The sequence below is a fragment of the Rhineura floridana genome, chromosome 7 (assembly GCF_030035675.1).
Source record: "Rhineura floridana isolate rRhiFlo1 chromosome 7, rRhiFlo1.hap2, whole genome shotgun sequence".
Taxonomy (NCBI): Eukaryota; Metazoa; Chordata; class Lepidosauria; order Squamata; family Rhineuridae; genus Rhineura; species Rhineura floridana.
Window position 1 is genome coordinate 3518923 of NC_084486.1, and position 23596 is coordinate 3542518.

General features: G+C 43.4%; 1 protein-coding gene across 33 annotated transcripts in view; it reads left to right on the forward strand.

The window, feature by feature from the left end:
- SORBS1 (sorbin and SH3 domain containing 1) overlaps window positions 1–23596 on the forward strand; it is a 270925-nt gene that overhangs the window by 79861 nt on the left and 167468 nt on the right. For all 33 annotated transcript variants that reach the window (XM_061634693.1, XM_061634692.1, XM_061634696.1 and 30 more), the window contains one exon: window positions 14999–15054. In XM_061634693.1, the coding sequence (XP_061490677.1) occupies window positions 15045–15054 (10 nt within the window). In that variant the 5' untranslated portion in view covers window positions 14999–15044. The remainder of the gene's footprint in view (window positions 1–14998; window positions 15055–23596) is intronic.

Sequence of the window (23596 nt, forward strand, 5' to 3'; positions counted from 1 at the left end):
GCAGACTAGGACTGATAAATCCCACTGCTTGATATGGGACTCAGTTGCAACTAACTTTATCTCATATACACTTCTCCACTTACAGTGATGACTACTACTACAATAATAAATTAAATAGTCAAGAAGCCGGGGCATGCTCAGTAAGAACCAACTGTCAGTGTTCTAAAAGCCAGACTCACAGCTGCTTGGTTTGGCAAATGAGGGGGCCACACCCTCACCAGACCTTTATTTCACTTTGGGCAGTCATGGCTTCTCTCAAAGAATCCTGGGAAGTGTAGTTGTAGTTAAGTTTTGTGGAATGCCAAAAATCCATGCTGACTATAGTATACAGCCACTCTCATTGCTGTATAATAGCAGTTCTACACACTGAGAAATAATGGAGAGGTAGACCTGAGTACATGTTTCTCAGGGGCTAGGTCTACCCAGGCCTTCACTACTCAGTCACCAGATCTATCAGAAATGGGAGACCTGTTCTCTGATGCTAATTATGTTTATTTATCTGGAGTGCTTACTTTGCCATCCCCCACCCCGCAAAAAGTCCTGCAGGTGTCCATAATAACAGTCCAATTTTAAGCCCTTCTCCTCACTTTCACCCAACTTCTGATGTTTGTTTGGTGCACACTGCGAACACACTCCAGGTTTTAGGACACCCTCTATCTCCATTTCCCTGTGCTACCTCCTCCCCCCAGGTATGAGGTGCAGCGAAATGCCTGTTCTTGAGGTTCTTGCTCCCACTGCTGTCAGAGCTGGATTTAGTGGCAAAACCTCCCAATTCAATGGGCTCTATAAAACACATCTCCCCCAACTTTCCTCCTTGCCTCCTGCTCCCACCATTGCTAGGTGAAGGGCCAAGCACAATCGCTTTCTCCCTCCTGACCAGAGGCAAATGCAAGGGCTGCAGACAGCCTATTTTGCTCCTTTGACAAGTGCCAGACAAAACTTTCCCCATCTGACGCATGTTAAATGCATGCTTGAGCTTCAGCCAGCCTCCTGTTATCTGCAGTTGTTCTGTTAAGCACTAGGCATAACTGCCCCCTCCTGACCAAATGTAAATATATGTAACACAAACACAGGTTTGGACTGCACACAAACCTGTTTTTCTGCTGCAGCTGAACCTCTCCTTCCTGAGCCAGTGTAAATACAGACACACAGAGAGAGCAAACAGATTTGTTCTCCTGCTGCTGTTGAATGGCCAGATCCTATGCATAATTAGGCAAGCCCCAAGTGATTCTAACTCACCAGACATAAAAGCTGCTCAATGAGGACTGGCCCTACAATTAGGCAGTGACTTTTAAGAGTGGTGCTGCCACACCACAAACTTAAACCTTGACTACTGTAGGCCTGTAAAGGTTGTAGGTGTCTCTTAGTTGTTGTTATGTGCCTCCAAGTCGACTACGACTTATGGAGACCATATGAATCAGTGGCCTCCAATAGCATCTGTTGTAAACCACCTTGTTCAGATCTTGTAAGTTCAGGTCTGTGGCTTCCTTTATGGAATCAATCCATCTCTTGTTTGGCCTTCCTCTTTTTCGACTCCCTGCTGTTTTTCCCAGCATTATTGTTTTTTCTAGTGAATCATGTCTTCTCATGATGTGTCCAAAGTATGATAACCTCAGTTTCATCATTTTAGCTTCTAGTGATGGTTCTGGTTTAATTTGTGGTTTAATTTGTTCTCACACCCAATTATTTGTCTTTTCCGCAGTCCATGGTATGCGTAAAGCTCTCCTCCAGCACCACATTTCAAATGAGTTGATTTTTCTCTTATCCGCCTTTTTCACTGTCCAGCTTTCACATCCATAAAGCTCTCCTCCAGCACCAATGCAATCTCGAACCCAGTGTTGTGGGATCAGTTCCCATTAATGTGGCCTGATGATGTGAACAAGATGCTTTTAGTGATGCACCAGACCACCTTGTCCATCCTGGCTTATTAAAGCTAATTGGTGTGGGGTGACTGAATGGGCCACAGGTGTAGTAAATACATCTTTGCATGATGGTGTGATGCCCACTGCCCTGAAAGAGGCAGTGGTGCGTCCACTTCTTTAAAAGCTCACACTGGACCCAGTGGAGTGTACCAACTATAGACTAGTTACCAACACCCCTTTCTTGGCAAAGGTGATGGCGAAAGTAATTGTAGAGCAATTGCAGGTATTCCTGGATGAGATTGGTTATCTCAATCCATCACAATCTGGATTCAGACTTGGTATCAGAACAGAATCAGCCTTGATCACCCTGATGGATGACCTTTATTGTGATCTTTATTGCCTGATCTTTCAGCAGCATTTGATACCATTGACCATAGTATCTTCCTGGAATGACTCAGTGGGATGGGTATTGGGGACACTGTATTACGGTGGTTCCGCTTTTATAAAGCAGCCAGTCTGTAAGCACCTTGAAAGCAATGCAGTGATTACTAGGAGTCAACATGGATTTATGAAAAACAAATCCTGCCAAACTAATCTTATCTCATTTTTTGATCAGGTAACCTCCCTTGTAGACTGTGGGAATGCTGTGGACATAATGTATCTTGGTTTCAGCAAAGCTTTTGACAAAGTGCCCCATGATATTCTGATTAGTAAGCTAGTTAAATGTGGGCTGGATGAAACAACTATCAGATGGATCCACAGTTGGCTCCAGAATTGTACTCAAAGAGTGCTTATCAATAGTTCCTTCTCAAATTGGGCGGAGGTAACAAGTGGGGTACCACAGGGCTTGGTCCTGGGCCCAGTGCTCTTTAACATTTTTATTAATGACTTGGATGAGGAGGTACAAAGCATGCTTATCAAATTTGCAAATGATCCAAGTTGGGGAGCATAGCTAATACCGTGGAAGACAGAATGAAAATCCAAGCTGGTGGCCATTACTGCATCTTGTGGGAGCAAATTCCATAGTTTAACTATGCGCTGAGTAAAGAAGTACTTCCTTTTGTCTGTCCTGAATCTTCCAACATTCAGCTTCTTTGAATGTCCACGAGTTCTAGTATTAGGAGAGAGGGAGAAAAACTTTTCTGTATCCACTTTCTCAATGCCATGCATAATTTTATACACTTCTATCATGTCTCCTCTGACCCGCCTTTTCTCTAAACTAAAAAGCCCCAAATGCTGCAACCTTTCTTCATAAGGGAGTTGCTCCATTCCCATTAGGCCGCCTTACAAGATCAGCCACACAGGACCTCCTCTCGGTCCCACCAGTCAAAACAGCTAGGCTGGTGCGGACCAGAGAGAGAGCGTTCTCAGTTGTGGCCCCCACCCTCTGGAATTCTCTCCCTTACGATCTCCGACATGCCTCCTCCCTGATGAGTTTCCGCCGAGCTTTAAAGACCTGGCTATTCAGGCAGGCCTATAAGAACGTTGGGGTGGATTAGTTTTTCTTGATCTTTTAATTATTGTTTTTGATGTTAGATTAATCTGATGAATGTGTTGATTGTATATTGTATATTGTATATTTTATTCTATGTAAGTCGCCTAGAGTGTCCGTTAAGTCGGACAGATAGGCGACTAACAAATAAAATTTTATTATTATTATTATGAAGTACTTCTCCTACTTTTCTGTGGTGCCAACTGTAGAAATACTTGTCAGACAGCTGCTGTGATTCCTGTCTATTGACATGAGATAGGTGGCACTGCATAATAGATGCCAGTTATGTGTAAAGATGAAAGGATCCCCCCCCCATCATGTAAGACTGCTTGCCTATATTCAGCTGACTATGTATGTAAAGGGCCTCTTGTCTCCTTTTCTCCTTCCACCATGTCTCTCTTTCTGCCTTAGGGTGAGTCCCTCATTCACTCTCCAGAGATTCCACACTGATCTGCTGAAAGAATTGGAGTCTGGCTGATGTCAGAATGAGAGGAGTGTTGGGCAGGCTGGGAGGAGTGGCTGGTCGTTGAGCAGGCCAATGGCATGACTCAGACAGGCTCAGCTGATTAAAGCACAGTCGTTGGAGGAGTGGTGTATTTAAAGGTGTCAGCAGAGCAGGAAGAAGTTTCCTCAGACAAATTCTTCCCAAGCAGCTAAGAGGGACATAGAGTATATGCTTTAGACCAGTAATCACTCTTGCCTCCCTGGTTAAAACCAGGAGCGCAGAATATGGCACCCCTCACGGAAAAGCCTGACCAAAGGTAAGGTGGCAGATCGTTGAATTTAGTTCTCTTGTAAAATTTCTTGCTATTTGTATTGATCTGGTACTGTATTTAGATCAGCACATCCTTCACCAGCATGTGCTGTATTGTTTAATTTCTAGTCATGTTCTGGTTTATGGCATCACTAATTACAGTTATTGTTAAAAGAGTTTCAAATTTATTTATTTTTTAAAAGTGTAGATTATCAGAAAAACAAAGTTGTATAGCCATCGTGTAGGCAATGACTGGAAAGAGATCAGTGAGGAGGCTTGCAAGATGCTTAGAGTTTCTGAGGTGCAAATGTAGAGCAAGTGCCATTTCAGTTATAGAATCTTATTGGCACTGAAGTCCTGTATCATACTGGCAACCCCAAAGACAAGGATCTATCAAATTACACAGTCCCAAATTCAAATCTCACCACTACCATTAACTCATTTGGTAGATTAAGCTTCAGTCCTCCAACTGTAATATAGAATAAAATATTGACCTATTTTACAGGCTTGTAAGGACTGCAATAAAATGTAATCGAACAATTGGCTGATAGTTTTACATGGCACGTTGGCCTGTTATAGATTGAATGGTAGAGTCTTTATTACAATTACATAATATCACATATAAAGAACAGCATTTCCTTTATGTATTTTTCCAATAACTCAGTTTTTTGGTTACCTGGTTTTGGTTAAGGACAGTTTTTACCTTGACTGTTTGCAGGTGCAGACCAGACCAGTGTCTTCTAGACTCAACAACTTTTAAAACTTTGATGAGGGTAGAAAATGGCAAAATGTCTGGTGTGTTTTAAGCCCAGGTGATTTTTGTTTACAGAAGGGAAGAAAATTAAATGTTAGGAAGCTATATGTTGGAGGTGTTACTTACTACTGTATGTATGATGACAATATCAGGAAAGGGCAAAGTTTAGAGTCACTACTATGTGTACCCCCCTTAAAAAAGATCCAAGGGAAATGTCCTACGGGAAGGGGGGACTTAGAACAAGTATCAATGGTGGCTCTGGCAGCTACCTGACCATGCCCGTGTGCTGACACTTGGGGGAGTGTAGTTTTATGTCAAGATTTATAGCAAGGGCCGAAGACCAGTTCTTGAATATATTCAAGACAATTGGAAAAAGGGCAATGTATTTTAACAACGGTTATGGGGCCTACTGAGTGTCCTGAGGCACTTGATCCTGAAGTTAATCAAGTGTGGACCTTATCACTTCCTTGGATGGGAGACCCCTGGAGGAGAGCAGGATATAATATATTTCTTAAAAATAAATGTTAGGGTTACTTTCTTTACATCATCAATAACTGCAACATACTATTAACACAGTTCAAGTTTGTTTTTGTTTTTTAATGAGCTAGTACATAAGCTGAATCAATTGTTTAGAAAAGACCTGCACAACATCTCATCCACCAAGCTGAATGGAGCCCACCAACCACATCCTTTTCTATGGTCTCATAGATTTGAGAGGCGCTATTGGACTATCATGCTTAGCAGATGGGCAATGTGTTTTCTTGAGGAAAATTGGAGGGTTACAAGTAGTTCAAGGCCAAAGACAAACTAATGGGATTGCTATTGGTTTGTCTTTGGCCACATAGTATGGAAACTGAATGTCTGTATCTAGATGTTGAAAGTCTTGGAATAGTTTGGGAAGGCAGCAGATTGTTTTGGGCAGTATTTTCTCTTCTCTGCCCAGGTCTCATTGGGGTTTAACTGGATTCACCACAAGCTGGGTGTGTGCTCATGCTGCCCACTGCTACTTGGGAGCCTATGGGAGAAAGAGAGAGAGAGAGAGCTCAGGAAAATGAAGCAGAATACTTAGCCATTCCATCTCTAAATCTCCCCAGTATTTTAGGATGTCTTTTCTTAGCCACAATTTCATAAAATTCAATATTGTGGCTTGATGTTGCCAGATCTGGTGAAGGGTGAGCTTAGAAATGGATATATAGCTGCTATGGCTACTTCCCTCCCTCTCCCCTGACTGTATAAGACTAGGAGTGGAAGCTGTTATAACCTTGTAGAGGTGGGAAGTGGCAGCGAAAGGAGGTGGAATGGGCTGTGAGAGAAAGAGTTGGGTGGTTGATAAAATAGCCAGGCAGGACTTGGTATGTGTCTTGGACTTCTTTTTTACCTTTCCATAGACCAGGGTTCGCCAGCATGGCACCTGTGGACACCAGTGTGCCCTCCAATACACTCTATGGTCCCTGCAAAAGATCTCAGTATATATTCCCTCAAAAAGCCACAATGCACAAGAGGCTATTTGCTCTTTCTTATCAGCTCTTTATTGCATTGCCTTGGCCTCTCCTACACTGGCCTACACATCTTTAAACATGCTCACACTTCATTGGATGCCAGGACTTTTTAAGAATGTACCTATATCCAAAAGATATTTCTATCAAACTTTAAAAAGCAGGGCAATTGGGCAGCTACAGTGAATGTACCAGGGGAGCAGGAGACCTGACCTCTCTCTGAGATAGTGTACTGCCCTACAAATTTGTAAAAACGCAAACACGGTTTGGGTTGGTCTTTCACAGTCCAATTCACTTCCTGTGTAGCTTGGAAGAAGGGAGGACGGGAGGAGAGGAATGGAGAGGGGAAGGAAGGGAGGGAGGGAAGGGGAAGGAGAGAGGGGGAAGGAGAGGGGGTTGTTGTTGTTATGTGCCTTCAAGTCGATTTTGACTTATGGCGACCCTATGAATCAGCGACCTCCAAGAGCATCTGTCATGAACCACCCTGTTCAGATCTTGTAAGTTCAGGTCTGTGGCTTCCTTTATGGAATCAATCCATCTCTTGTTTGGCCTTCCTCTTTTTCGACTCCCTGCTGTTTTTCCCAGCATTATTGTCTTTTCTAGTGAATCATGTCTTCTCATTACGTATCCAAAATATGATAACCACAGTTTCATCATTTTAGTTTCTAGTGACAGTTCTGGTTTAATTTGTTCTAACACCCAATTATTTGTCTTTTTCGCGGTCCATGGTATCCGCAGAGCTCTCCTCCAGCACCACATTTCGAATGAGTTGATTTTTCTCTTATCCGCCTTTTTCACTGTCCAACTTTCACATCCATACATAGAGATCGGGAATACCATGGTCTGAATGATCCTGACTTTCGTGTTCAGTGATACACCTTTGCATTTGATGACCTTTTCTAGTTCTCTCCAAGCTGCCCTCCCCAGTCCTAGCTTTCTTCTGATTTCTTGCCTATTGTCTCCATTTTGGTTAATGACTGTGCCGAGGTATTGATAATCCTTGACAAGTTCAATGTCCTCATTGTCAACTTTAAAGTTACATAAATCTTCCATTGTCATTACTATAGTCTTCTTGACGTTCCGCTGTAGTCCTGCTTTTGTGCTTTCCTCTTTAACTTTCATCAGCATTCGTTTCAAATCGTTACTGGTTTCTGCTAAGAGTATTGTGTCTGCATATCTTATTGATGTTTCTCCCTCCAATTTTCACACCTCCTTCATCTTGGTCCAATCCTGCTTTTTGTATGATATTTTCTGCATACAGTTTAAACAAATAGGGTGATAAAATACACCCCTGTCTCACACCCTTTCCGATGGGAACCAATCGGTTTCTCCATATTCTGTCCTTACAGTAGCCTCTTGTCCAGAGTATAGGTTGCGCATCAGGACAATCAGATGCTGTGGCACCCCCATTTCTTTTAAAGCATTCCATAGTTTTTCATGATCTACACAGTCAAAGGCTTTGCTGTAGTCTATAAAACACAGGGTGATTTTCTTCTGAAATTCCTTGCTCCGTTCCATTATCCAACGTATGTTCACGATATGATCTCTGGTGCCTCTTCCCTTTCTAAATCCAGCTTGGATGTCTGGCATTTCTCGCTCCATATATGGTAAGAGCCTTTGTTGTAGAATCTTGAGCATTACTTTACTTGCATGGAATATTAAGGCAATAGTTCGGTAATTACTGCATTCTCTGGGATCCCCTTTCTTTGGAAGTGGGATATATATTGAACGCTTCCAGTCTGTGGGCCATTGTTTAGTTTTCCATATTTCTTGACAATTTTTTTGTCAAAATTTGGACAGATTCAGTCTCAGTAGCTTGTAGCAACTCAATTGGTATGCTGTCTATTCCTGTTGATTTGTTTCTTCCAAGAATTTTAAGAGCAGCTTTCACCTCACATTCTAAAATTTCTGGTTCTTCATCATATGGTTCCTCCGTGAATGAATCTGTCATCCTGTGATCTCTTTTACAGAGTTCTTCAGTGTATTGCTTCCATCTTCCTTTTATTTCATCTCGGTCAGTCAGTGTGTTTCCCTGTTGATTATTCAACATCCCTACTCGTGGTTTAAATTTCTCTTTCATTTCTCTAATCTTTTGGAATAGGGCTGTTGTTCTTCCCATTTTGTTGTCCTTTTCTATTTCTATACAATAACTATTGTAATAGTTTTCTTTGTCCCTACGTAGTAGGAGAGACGGAGGGGAGGGAAAAGGCAGATCTGATCATTTGCATTGTTATTGAGTTCAATGCGATTTACTCGCATGCAATCATACTTAGGATAGGTGAAAATGACCACGGGGGAGGGAGGGAGGGCTGAAGCGGGCAGGAGAGGAGGAAGGCGGAAGGTGGGAGGGGAGGAAGAAGTTAGGAGGGAGGTCTGATCATTCGCACGGTTATTGAGTTCAATGGGATTTACTCCCATGCAATCATGCTTAGGATAGGTAAAACTGACCATGGGGGAGGAGGAGAAGGGGGAGGGGAAGGATTGGAAGGAGAAGGGGTGGGAGGGGCAAGAGGGAGGGGATAGGAGGGAGGAGGAAAGGATGGCAGGTTTGATCATTTGCATGTTTTCTGAGATCTGTTTGATTTACTCCAGTACAATCATGCTTAGGATAGGTGAAACTGACTTGAGGGAGGGGCAGATAGGAGGGGGGAGGGGGAGGAAGGGTAGGGGTAGTGAGGAAGGTGAAGGGGAGAGGGAGGGAGGGGAGGAGATTGGCTGGATGGGCACTGGGCAGAGGGAAAGCCCCTTTCCTTTCCAAACAGGAAACATTGTGAACAGTATCTTTGTTTTTCAGGGTTTCCCCTACCTTTTTATTCTACAGCAGGCACATGTAGTCTTCCACCCAAATTTAAACCAAAGCTGCCCCTGGCCACATCCACATCAGACTTTTATTCCATTTTAGACAGTCATGGTGTCCCCTAAAGAATCCTAGGAATTGTAGTTTGTGAAGGGTGATGAAAGTTGCTAGAAGACTCTCTATTCCCCTCACAGAGCTACAATCCCCAGAAGAGGGGCTGACTGTTCAACCACTCTGGCTGCTGGAGCTTTGTCAGGGAACAGGAATCTCCTAACAACTCTCAGCACTCTTCACAAACGACACTTCCCAGGATTCTTTGGGGGAAGCCCGGTGGGACAAATGTCTGGTGTGGGTGTGGACCCTTATTAGCCAATCCAAGCAACTGTCAGTTGGTTTTTACTGAGCATGCTTGCACTATCATAGACTCCAATGTTAAATTAATTAAAAATCAGCCATGAATTATTTAAACTTTTAAAGTGCAGAAAATGGATTACAGATACTCTGTGAACATGGCTGAGTTTTAATTAATTTCAACAAATTACGAGGCCACTGACAGAAAAACATCTAACAGAGGTCTGGATTTTTTTCTCTTGTTTTACACTTTGATCTCTAGATTATCTCTGAGTGTTTTGTGTATCACCATGAAAACGTAAAGAGTTGTTAAGCAAGCATTTCTGAGTTCAGGACTATTACATTTCATAAGGTTTTGTTTTGAAATGAGCTTATGGGAAGCAGCAGAATGGCATGGGGGTGTATTTTCAATTTAACATTACGGAATGCAAAACATCCATGCTGGCTATAGTATACAGCCACTCTCGGGGCTATATAATTCATGTGGATGCAAGGCACAGATGCCACAGATCTTTTTTTGGTACTGATTTTGATCTAGAACTTGTTTCTCTCTGTCTCCCATTTATATTTTAATATGGATCCTCCGAAAGCAATAATTACTGTAAAATTCCCTGCCGGAATTTAAAACAGTTCTTACATGGATTCAATACAGATTGCATATGCCAACCCTACCATGGTGGGGGCAGTTTTTGCTCAGAACATGTTTCAGGGATTAGATATTCAGTGCAAGTCAGACATGCTCTGAGGTTATTCTGCAGCTAGCCTTCTTCCATCTGCATAGCAAACAGGGTTGACAGTGAGGACTGGGGTAATTAAAAGTGTGGACTTAGACTATGCCATATTATCTGTGCTGCTTCAGATGACTTGTCCCATACTTCTTAAGTCTGATGCTGAAACACTACAGAAATTGCTCTACAGATAAACCCGTAGATTCACAATCAGGAGGCAATTTGTACCTTCGAAGTAAAGAGGTTCTTGCAGAACAAAATCTGTTTCCTGTTGGAAACCCCCTGATGTTTTTGTGGCTGCCTGGAAAAAACATCCTACATGCAAACTCTCATAAAATCATACAGTCACAGAACAGTAGAGTTGGAAGGGGTCTATAGTAGAGTTGGAATGGGTCCAACCCCCTGCTCACTGCAGGAATCCAAATTAAAGCATACCCGACAGGTGGCTGTCCAGCTGCCTCTTGAAGGCCTCCAGTGTTGGAGAGCCCACCACCTCCTTGGTCATTGGTTCTATTATCGTACTGCTCTAACGTTTATGCAGTTTTTCTGATGTTCAGCTGAAATCTAGCTTCCTGTAACTTGAGCCCATTATTCTGTGTCCTGCACTCTGGGATGACTGAGAAGAGATCCTGTCCCTCCTCTGTGTGACAACCATTCAAGTACTTGAACAGTGCTATCATAGCTCCCCTCACTCTTCTCTTCTCAAGGCTAAACATGCCCGGTTATTTCAGTCTCTCCTCATAGGGTTTGTTTCTAATCCCCTGATCATCTTTGTTGCCCTCCTCTGAACCTGTTCCAGTTTGTCTGCATCCTTCTTAAAATGTGGTGTCCAGAACTGGACACAGTACTCAAGATGAGGCCTAGCCAGTGCCAAATAGAGGGGAATGAGTACTTCACACAATTTGGAAACTATACTTCTGTTAATGCAGCCTAAAATAGCATTTGCCCTTTTTGCAGCACAATAGGGTGAGGAAAAGTACTTACCATTACTGCCTCTAATGTACCTTACAGGATTGATCTGAATGTACAGTGAGTGGGAGAACTATATATGCCATTGTGAAATCCTTGGAAGAAGGGTGGTTGAAATATAATAAAATAATAAATCAGTTAGTGCTGTATATTATAGCCCGCTCCGCAGTAACTTGGAGTGTGACTGCCCTGTTCTGTGCAACAGCAGTCCTGTTGAGAATAGATACGATAGGAGCCGACTACCTGAACTTTCCAGAAAGAAACACATTTTTGTTCTGACAAGCTTTCCCAGCTAGATGAATAGGTGGGTGTTCTTACATTTATCTGTTGTTAATTTCTATGTTGTTTTAAACTCCTTTTTAAAGCTATTTTTACTGTATCTTGTACATCGCCTTGAGACATTTGTGGAAGGTGATAGAGAAAAATATTAATAATAGTGTTGAGAAATTGGAGTGGGGAAGGAGACTAAAAACCTGCTAAATCACAAACGTCCACTAATAGATAAGTTCCATTGCAAGCTGAAAGTAATTTAACACTATATCCTCATTCTTCATTTAACTAGAAACAAAAATGCGGTGAAAGGAGGAAAGACCATCTGCCACCAAGGTCACATTTTGACCACAAGACTGTAGCTCTGTCATTATGTGTTCAAGAAGAGAATGCTAAAGTGCATTCTCTACATGCAGCAATGGTATGGAAAGGCCAAGAATGAATGGGACAAAAGTTAATGTGTTCCTTAACAGCCAAAATGGGATCACCAACATCACTGTCTTATTCTTTAATGCCTTCCAGAAAAAGGAGCAGCATATTTCTTTAGTTTGTTTCTTAGCAGCTTGTCCCAATGGGATCACTATGTCAGCAGGCACTAGCATCAATGCAATGTAGTCTTAGCCCTATGTACTCTGGCAACAAAATGATACCACTTTAAGCGATGGCTTAGCTAAAAGTGGTTTAACAGTCTGTGATTTTGGGGGCTGCCCATGAGAGGCAAAATGTTTACCTCACTTCGCTCCCCAGTCTTACTGGGCACCATTTTTTAATTATCTATAGGACATTAGAGTACAGGCAGGAAACACTAACAGATGGTGAAGAAGAGGCAAACAAGGGGCGCAAAGGAAGGCATTTGTAAAATGTTTGCCCTCCTTTTGAGTCCGAATGTTAACCTTAGCCTTTTTTAAACAACAAGAGAACATAGCCACACTTGCAGCCATACCATCAGCATCCATGGCAACTCCACTTCCATCCACCATGTTGTATGGCAGTAAACCCCCTCCTCCATTAAGGCACAGAAGGAGCCAACACACAATGACAGTAGAACAATCCCACAATATTAAGAAACCAGTGCACTTTCCACTGTGCACAACACCATGGTTCAACCAGCAGAAGCTCAGCAGCTATTATCCTTCAGAACTCAGATCCTGAGTGCCAGAAACAGCCTGTTTGAGACACAAAGACCAGGACTGTATAGTGAAGGAAGGTTGGATATGCCATCATAACATCCAGCTAACTCCATAGCTGAGGAGAGAGAAGACAAGTGCAGGGAACCTGATGAGAGAGCTTCAATTCCTGTTGAGGGGATCAGGCTCCCAAAGAATGAAGAAAGCTGTCCTCTAAAAGGGGAGGAGCAGGTGCACAAGGAATAGTGGAAACCACAGCAGGCAGCTCAGAGGAATCAGTACCATGGCTTGCCTGGCAGCATAGCTGATATGGGAATCAGGAGATGATGATTCAAGTCTTGTCATGGAAAAATTCTGAAGTTACTACCACAAGGCCAACCTCTCCATTAAGCTCTTTGGCCAGTAACCATAATGTCAGAAGAAAAAAGGGAAGGGTTAGATATCTAGACTTAACACTTTCCATAGTAAGCCCTTAACTACATAGCCACTGGAAAAAAAGATTCATTTTAGTGCCTGTGCAGTCTCTAACTGCTGTATATGGAGGCATAGCCCACTGGAACAGCACAGGTTCCGCACACAAGAGGGCCCTGGTTCACCCTCTAGATACAGAATCCTAGTAGAACAGATTCACAGGTAAGCATCTGTGAGGGAAGCACTGTGTCATAGCCAGGCAGAGGGAGTGGTGCATAGACCAATTGCCACATTTAGGGACATGTCTATATCTCACATGCCTCAGGATGCCTATCATTTTAGCCAGTCCCTGCACATCATTCCCAATTTGGCTTATTGCCAGTGCCTCTGGTTATTATCCCATCAGACCTTTGATAATCACATGCAGATAATGAATCCTGGTGGCAGGTGGGGATGTAGATTCCTTTGCCTCCTCTCCTTTTCCATTGACAGCCTTATCTTGAAGGCAGTTGAGATGAGTAACAAGTAGGGGAGTGAGGGAAAGGATCTCTTTTAACCTTCATTACCAAACAAAAATAGTGGAAGCACTCAACACTTTTAGCTGACAGCATTTGTGCTGGTGCATGTTTTGAAAGCAGTACAAAGGAATGGAGTTGCTGTTCTTGTGCTAGCAGGTCTCGGGTACCTCTGAAAGTTATGTATGAGACACCAGACTTGCAGCAGAAGAGTCAAAATTTCTGTTGAATGTGTTGGTTGCGTCCTGAGGCAGAATATCTATAAAGGTTTTGAGTTAAGTGTTAACAAATATTGAAAGGGCATATTGCTGTTGGACCAGACTGTTTTTTGCTTGTGCACAGTGCTCCCTTTCTGCAAGACATCCTTTCACTATGGCTCCAATCAGCAAGGTTCCCACTTGTATACTCTTGAGTTCTCCAGATATGAGGAAAGAGTAATGTAGCCCATGACACATGCACACACTGTCACCCAGGATGTGTGCTTCCTTGCTAAGCCTTATATCCTACTGTTGTGTTTTGCAGGGCTGCAGAGTTTGTTGGACTCCTATGCTCCCCTCATAGCTATGGTAACAGGGTGGGAGAAAGTGGGAGGCGGTGTAATTTTTGGCTTGCTGTCAATTTCAGTGGGAGCATTCCAGCTTCTGTACATGTGACAATTCACTGTTGCTGTGGGAACGTCTGAGGTCTGAATGAACATGGCATTCCTTCTAAGTCCTGAACTTTTACCACAACCCCAGTGCTACCTGTTTTAGGCCCATAAACTATAGAATTCACCAGTTTTGCAGTTACACTGGTTGTAACCACAGATCTGTACTGGCATGGATCCCAAACATCCGGCTATCTTGGTTTCTACTGGCACAAATGTACTTGGATATGATTCGGTCCTTGTTGTTTGGGCGTAATTTGAGGATCTCATGCTGAGCACTACTAAACTCTAGATGCATTGGCAGGCTACTTACATCACCACAACATTGGCAAAACTTAATCTGCATTTGTAACTTAGGGTTAATCAGTGGTCTGGGGTACAGTGTATACTCATACTGTTTTTTTATCACTATAGAACATGGGTGGGCAACCTCATGTCCAGGGACTGAATGTGGGCCTCCAAGCCTCCTTATGGCCCTGGGGATTCTCCCCTTCTCACACGTTCTTCCCAGCCATACCCCTCTTGAGCCTTGCTTCACACTCTTCTTGAGTGGTTCTGGCTCCCTAGAATGTATCCTTGTACTCTGAAAATATCTCTGGCGTTCTGGATGGAGAATAGAGAACAGTGTATGTAGAAACTGGCCTACTGCACAAGGGTAAAATTCTCATTTGTTGCTCTACCCCCTTTTGCCTCTGGCTCTATCCACTACTGGCATGTGGCCCCTAGAAGGCTGCCCAGTAGGAAATGTGGCCCACAGGCTGAAAAAGCCTCCCCACCTCTTTTATAGAATATGCGTTTGTGATATTTCCTGTCTTTTATTTCACAGTGAGGGTCTGAATTTGCATGTGGAAAAGCCAAGTCCCTCTGGCACAATGACATCTGGTAAGTAGGATTTCTCTGTATTTCTCTTCCTTCTCTTGACCTTTCATGACTGATGTTCTCTGCCAGAAGCATTGCAGAACTACCCAAGCATCGTAGGACTGGCTTTGGGTATTACATTTTAGCTAGTACTGTATACATTCTGAGCTCCTGAGAGTAGGATCCTTACTGAATAGTTAGATCAAAGGTGCGGAACCTGTTGACTAGATAATTGACAATTTTTCTACTTGGAACACAGCTGACCTAGAATTTCAGAAATAGAGGAACAAAAACAAGTCAGGCAAGGCTGCCTTAGATGTCAAACAAGACATTTCCCTGAAAAATTAACAGAAGGCCTTGTTCATTTGCAGCTTTAGGGCCAAACTATACGAATGTTTAAAAACCATGCTTAAATGAGCCACCTTTATTTAAAAAACAAACAAACCACAGGTATGTGTTCTCAATCTGTATCAGTTTCCTGCTGAAAAACCATCCCCCTCTCCATGCAATTTTCAGCTGGTGTGGGCCCCCAATCTGGATTTGGAACATTGTCTAGATCTGAGCTGCACAGCTGCTCCCCCCTTCAAAATAAAAGTGAACAATTCAAGCAAGCTTTTTAAAAAAGTGAGCAACGTGTGACATGCACTGTGGCTCTTATTGTAGCGCATTTTATTATTTTTGTTAGCTTATTGTAAACCACCCTGGAAGAGAGAATGAAAGTGATATATAAATGTTTTAAACAAATAAATACATTTGCAGTATGTGCAGCATAGAGATCTTCCAGTGTCCAAGTTGGACAAAAATAAGGTGGGGGGGGGATGGCTGGTCTGTGGGCAAGATTGCAGTGTAAGTTCCTAGCTCCCAAACTTAATGGACTATAAAGCAAGCAGCAAACATAGATAATTGTATTCTACCTCAACCAGGTAATGCAGTACCTTATTGCAACTTTAGCAGAGCCACACATCATATTTTTCCTCACAAGATCACCTGAGTGCTCTGAGAGCAAGGAAATACGGGTATCTGGGACAACAAAATCCTAAGAGCTTTGGCTTTAAGGGAGGAGATAATTGTGTAAATGTAGCAATTAAGACATCACTTGGCAGCAGATGGGCTGCAGCTTTAAAATCTTAGAGAGCAAGATAGTTGATCAGATCAAAGATCACTGGAACCGTGAGCTCTGAAATGAACCTGGGGCTAAGGCATCAGAAAAAAAAATAGTGCGCCTGTCTAAAATAGAGATGGGCAACCTATGGCTCTTCAGATGCTGTTGGGCTACTCTCCCATCATGTCTGAGCATTGACTATGTTGGCTGGGGCTGGTGGGAGCTGGGAGTCCCAACAACATCTGGTGAGCCACAGGTTGCTCACCCCCCTGGTTTAATATAATCCAAGGGATTCAAGCTAGAAGATTGAATCAAAAGAATGCAGACTTTTTAATTCCTGTTCTGCTAAACTGTTTTGCTTTATTGTTGCTACCGGGGAGGGGTCTTGGGACATGGAAGAGGCCATTTCTGAGTCGAAGCTGATTTCAGAAAAAGAAAAGAGTGGAAACAGCAGCAGCCAATTGACTTGCATCCGAGCTCACAGACTAAATAAGAGAGCTACTGCAATGTGGCAGGCCACTGCTGGTGAGCCAACCCCAGTGGGGAAAGTCAACCCTGAAGGGGAGACACTAGAGGAGATTTGCCTTTGGTGTCATCCCTTTTGTGTTGTCATGAGAATGCTACCCCCTTTGGGTTTGAATTTATTATCCGGTAAGAGAATGTTGTTGATGTTCTTTTGGGTAGTAACTGGAACTGTGCTTTTACTGCCCAGAGTGAAAATCTGGTTGTAACTTTTTGTGTTGTAAAGTTGTTTAATCAAGATCTGAACAAGGTGGCTTATAACAGATGCTATTGGAGGTCAATGATTCATATGGTCACCATAAGTAGGGTTGCCATATTGCTCAGTTAGCTGGGTTTTACCCGGATTCTTTGCATGCCACCCGGCGCCCGTTTTGCCCCTTAGGTGGCCTGGATTCTCAGCTTTAATTAAAAAAAAAATTAGGTGGTCCGGTTCTCAAGATATGCATAAAAACGTCAGCCACCCCCGACTGTTAAATCTTTTTTTAAACTACTGTATAGCACTGTGTAGCTTTAACCCCACCCGTTCACGATTGCAGCCAATCAGTGAAGTGTTTGGTTGACCTGTGGCAGTGTCTAGAAATCTCATTGCAATGCCAGAAAATGGTGGTTCCCCCCCCGTTTATCTGAAAATCTCATAAATTGGGTAATATACATTTTAGTTTTTTTTCCTCTTGTGTGCAGAAGTCAGATCCTGGGCAGTGTTTTGAAAACCTTCCCAATACTTGCTTTTGTAAAAGCAATGCTAATCCCATATGCCCAGAGTAAATCCCATTGAATTCAATAGGACTTACTTTTGAGTAGACATGGTTATGAATGTGCTGAAAATCAATGGGACTTTGGAGTGAATGTAAAAAAGAATTGTGTTTGTGTTCTCTTTCTGTCCTCCCTCCAGTCCTATTTTAAAGCAAGTAGGCAGGGCTTACTTAGGTATTACAGTTTTTATTCTGTAGGAAAGTAATACTGATTTTTTTTTAAACTAATACTGATTTTTCTGCAATGACCAACTGGTTTGACAATAAACTATTATATGGGCTGTATGTATTTATACATCTGCAGTGTGTGTGTGTGTGTGTGTGTGTAGTCTTTCCAACAACCCTGTGAGGTAGGGTTGGAAACCAAGGCAGCTCACAACAAGAAATAAAGCCATTTAAAATCCAATAACCATAAAACAAGTATAAACAGTTGCAAAACAGCGTAAAGTGGCATGATTTGGAATTTTGGGTTGTGTGAATGAAGTTGCTTATCACTTGAGGTTGCAGTTCTGTCCCTGTTTGAGTAAGTTCCACTGAATACACTGGGACTTGCTTCTGAATAAATAAACCTAGGATTGCACTATTAATATCTTTACAGATATTTATATTTGATAGTCCTGCTTATATAAATATTTCTTCATTTATCATATTTTTGGTTTTTGGTTAGGAATCCTGACTGGTTGTGAGATGCTTAGTTTTCTGCCTTACTCATAGGAATCTTGTTGTAGCTGGTATGGTATTGCATTTAAGAAATCATGGTACGAAATGGCCTGAATCAGTATAAGGCAGATTCCTTGGTTCCTAAAAGTGGGAAGAGACTCAAGGGCCACAGTGACTCCAACATTTATTTATGTATTTTTATTTACAACATTTATATACCGCTTTATTGTAAAAAATCTCAAAGCGGTTTACAGAAAGAATTAAAACAATAAAATTATTGGCAAAAGCGTTAAGGACAGATACTTAAAAACATTCAAAATCATAAAACCAACAATGAGTTAAAAACAGATTTACAAACACAATAGCTTCTACATGCCTGGAGAGGCTTGCCTCAAGAAAACTGATTTTAGCAGCTGCTGAAAAGAGGCATCTGCCTAATGTCAATAGGTAAGGAGTTGCAAAGCATAGGTGCTGCCACTTTACAGGACTGATTTCTTACAAGAGCAGAACAAGTACTATGTGGCACCTATAACATGGAAAGCACAGCTTGAACTTGGCCTGGTAGCAAATCAGCAAGCAATGCAGATTTCAGAGCAGAGGTGTAATGTGCTGATAGGATCTCACTCATGTCAGCAATTGTGCTGCAGCATTCTGCATTAACTGCAGTCCCCAGATCAGGTTGTGCTGCATGGGGATTTCTGTGACGTTGGCTGACTGGCTGCTAGGATTTTTTTAGCTTGGGTTTTTGGTTATGAATCCTGACTGGTTGTGGGATGCTGAGTTTTCGGCCTTACTCATAGGAATCTTGTTGTGGTTGGTATGGTATTGCATTTAGGAAAGTGATACTGCCTTTTGTGTTGTTTTTTTTCCTAATTGCATTTCACTTATCTTTAACCTCACTCCGTTACAGCCATAGAAACAACAGCAGCATATGCAAGATAATTAACTCCCATTAGTGATAAGAGCAAGAATTTATAATTATTATTTCAATTAAAACAAGAGGCTTATCAATACTTTGAAGAGGACCAGATGTTTATTTTCTTTCTGAGCCCAGGACTGGGTCTTTCATGATGCCCGGGGGGGGGGGGGGAGCAGGAGAGTAGTCGATAAGACAGACATCCTGGCATTGGTAATCTAATTAGCAAAGTATGTGTAGGGTTGTTGCACACTTCCAGGCCCAGTTTCATTTTGAGTATGGAGGTGGAACCTGTGGAGATGTGGTTGATCAAAGGGAGAAGAAGTTTTAAGTTAAGCAAAGCTCTGCTTTTATAAAACCTAAGAAACTTACGGATACTTTCAATGTCTGAGTGCCTGCACCAGTGGAATACTGGAGGAACTTGTAAAACTTGCTGCAACAGTATTTAGAACTGAGCATGTGGTGTGAAAGACTCGTTTTCCTAACATTTTGGCTTCTTGTTTTTCTCCACCCACCACATCTCTGAAATATATCATATATGTAATGATTAACCGTACTGCTGCCCTGACTTACTTTATGTTTGTTGCTATTTTGTGTTTTTATTATGTTTTTATATTGATTGTGTATTTTTATTGTTTTTATTATATTTGTAAGCTGTGCTGAGCTCTGTTTTTAACAGCAGAAGGGCAGGATATAAATCCTCTTAATCAATCAATCAATATTTCATAGTGTTGGAAACTAGAGTCTAGGCATTTAAGGCTGAAAATGTTGCTTTTAAAAAAAAGATTGCTCACATCTTTCCCCAGCTTTTGGTGGTAATTCCTAGGCACAAAAACAAAACAACTGGACAATCCAAATACTAATATGCAAATAATATGCAAATAATTTGCATAATATACATAATATGCAAATTAGCCCACCCAGATTTGTGGAACTGGAATATGGCAACCCTAACCATAAGTCGTGATCGACTTGAAGACATATAATAACCAAGTTGTTTAATATCACTCATTATGAGAGAGCAAATGAGTATACAGTAAGGCCTTATCTGGGTGGGAGTAGTTACGTAACTATTGTACCCTAGATCAAGGGTGGGAAACCTCTAGTCTGTGGGCCAGTCTTGGCCTGCCAGGGACTGCAAGTTGGCCTGCAATGCCATTCTTCCCAAGCCACATCCACCTGTTCATCAGCTGATGTCCATAGGCCATGAGCAGGGAACGGGGCTCAATCTCACAGAGAATGTGCTGGTGAAGCAGACCCCTGCAGCTATCAGGATTGCACTCTCCACTCACCTGTAGGGATCATGTTGACGAAGCAGATCCCTCCTCCCACAGACCAACTTTGACAGGTAGCTGTATATGGTGGGTGGGATCACTCATATATCATCATGATGTCATATGACTGATCGGTGGATGGCCCTGCCCATCTGTCAAAGGTGGCCCACAGGGGTGGGGAGAGATGAAGATCTGGCCCACTGGGCCAAAAGGGTTTCCCATCCCTGCCTTAGATGGAGGTGGAGGAATGAGCTAGTTCCTAGGTGGTCGCGGCTGTACGGTTGTTTACCCCGAACTTATTGGTTTTGGGGGATTTCAACATGCATACCAAGGCCATTCTTACTGGAGCCCCTCAGGATTTCATTGAAACCATGACTTCATGGGAACTGCACCTAAGTAATATGGGTCCCACCCATGTAGCCGGCCATACCATTGACCTTGTATTTGTCGCGGGAGAGAAGGAAAGTGATCTGAAGATGGGGACTGTTTCTTCTAGCCCTGTGTCATGGTCAGATCACTACCTGGTGAAATTGGATCTCTCTGTGCCGCACACCCTCCGCAGGGGACAAGGACCTATTAGGATGGTCCGCCCCAGACGCATGATGGAGCCTATTGGATTCCTGAATGTGCTGGGTGATCTGGAGCTAACTGAAGGCCACCCGGTCAAAGCCCTGGTGATGGAGTGGAATAGGGAGATCACTAGGGCAATAGACCGGGTGGCACCGAAACGTCCTCTTCTCCTGAATAGAACTCAGACTGCACCCTGGTATACACCACGGTTACGCAGTCTGAGGCAGGAAGTGAGATGACTAGAGTGCCGATGGCGGAAATCGTGCACTGAAGGTGATCGGACACTGGTTAGAGCGGCAATAGCGGCCTACCAGCGGGCAACAAAGGCAGCAAAGAGGCAATTCTTTGCTGCCTCTATTGCGTCGGCAGAGTGCTGTCCCAGGAGGTTGTTCCAAGTGGTCCGAAGCCTGGTCGGTCCAGTAGCGCAGGAACCTATGGAACAATCAAAAGCCTCCTGTGACACATTTGTTAAACACTTTGCCGATAAAATCGAGCACCTAAAGGACAAGATTCCGTACGTCATGGTTACAAGTAGGGGTCCAGAGACAGTCAGTTGCAATCCGGTCTGCTGGGATCGGTTTCAGCCTCTTCTCTCTGATGAAGTGGACAAGGTGCTCTCTACTGTAAAACCAACCACTTGCTTACTTGATCCTTGCCCTTCATGGCTCGTTATGAGCTGTAAAGAGAGACTGGGCAATGGGATCAAGGCAATGGTAAATGCATCCTTGGAGGAGGTTGTAATCCCATTGCCCCTCAAGGAGGCAGTGATAAGACCTATTCTGAAAAAGCCCTCCTTGGATCCCCAAGATTTAAACAACTTTTGCCCAGTCTCCAATTTACCGTTCTTGGGCAAGGTGATTGAGCGTGTGGTGGCAAAGCAGCTACAGACACACTTGGAGGAAGCAGATTATTTAGATCCTTTCCAGTCGGGCTTCAGGACTGGACACGGAACTGAAACAGCCTTGGTCGCTCTGGTGGATGATATGAGGAGGGCGTTGGATAGGGGAGAACATGCATTCCTCGTCCTCCTGGACCTCTCAGCGGCTTTCGATACCGTCGACCACGGTATCCTGTTGAGTCGCCTGGAGGGACTGGGAATAGGAGGCACTGTTTTACAGTGGTTCCGTTCCTATCTCTCTGGTAGATATCAACGGGTAGTGTTGGGGGATGAGGTTTCAGACCCTTGGCCCCTCAACTGTGGTGTGCCACAGGGTTCTATCCTCTCTCCCATGCTATTTAACATTTATATGAAACCGCTGGGAGCCATCATCAGGAGTTTTGGGCTGCAGTGTCACCAATATGCGGATGACACGCAGCTCTATCTCTCATTTAAATCTTCACCAGAGTTGGCTGTGGATACCTTGTCCAAGTGCCTGGAGTCCATAAGTGGATGGATGGGAGAGAACAGGCTGAAGCTGAACCCCGATAAGACTGAGGTATTACTAGTGGGGGACAAGGGAAGGTTGGGTGATTTTGACCTGATACTTAATGGGGTGAGTTTGCCCCTGAAGGACCAGGTCCGCAGTCTTGGGGTCATCTTGGACTCCCAGCTGTCTATGGAGGCTCAGGTTTCTGCAGTGAGCCGGGCAGCTTGGTACCAACTTCATCTAGTACAGAGGCTGCGACCCTATCTTCCCATACATCTGCTCCCACGAGTGATACATGCCCTGATCTCCTCTCGATTAGACTACTGTAATGCGCTCTACGTGGGGTTACCCTTGAAGACAGTCTGGAAACTCCAGCTGGTACAAAACGCGGCAGCACGCTTAATAAAGCAGACCCACCGCCGCGATCATATCACCCCAGTGTTGATTGAATTACACTGGTTGCCAGTTGTATACCGGGCCCAATTCAAGGTGTTGGTTTTAACCTTTAAAACTCTGTACGGTTCCGGCCCAGTTTATCTGAAGGAGCGCCTCCAGTATCACCAAATATGCCGCCAAACAAGATCAGCCTCACAGGACCTTCTCTCGGTCCCACTGACTAAGACAGCTAGGTTGGTGCGGACCAGGGAGAGGGCTTTTTCGATCGTGGCCCCCACCCTCTGGAACTTACTTCCCTTTGACCTTCGGCATGCCCCCTCCCTGTTGACTTTTCGCCGAGCCTTGAAGACCTGGCTCTTCAGGCAGGCCTATGGGATCTCTGGGGTGGGTTTGGTTTTACACTGTATTAATGTAAGATGGTCTTCAGATGAGATGTTATGATATTAATAATGTGATGATTATGTATATGAGCGGATTGTATTTTATATTGTATTTTATATTGTACGTCGCCCAGAGTGTCCGTTCAGTCGGACAGATGGGTGTCTGCTAAATAAAATTTTATTTTATTATTATTATTATAAATAGTGCTTAATGGTGCCAGATACTGTTTTTAGAGACCAGAGCTTTGATTTGTGACAAATGGTTGGTTGGGGATTAGCTGTGTTAAGAACATAAGAACATAAGAAGAGCCTGCTGGATCAGGCCAGTGGCCCATCTAGTCCAGCATCCTGTTCTCACAGTGGCCAACCAGGTGCCTGGGGGAAGCCCGCAAGCAGGACCCGAGTGCAAGAACACTCTCCCCTCCTGAGGCTTCCGGCAACTGGTTTTCAGAAGCATGCTGCCTCTGACTAGGGTGGCAGAGCACAGCCATCATGGCTAGTAGCCATTGATAGCCCTGTCCTCCATGAATTTGTCTAATCTTCTTTTAAAGCCATCCAAGCTGGTGGCCATTACTGCATCTGGTGGGAGCAAATTCCATAGTTTAACTATGCGCTGAGTAAAGAAGT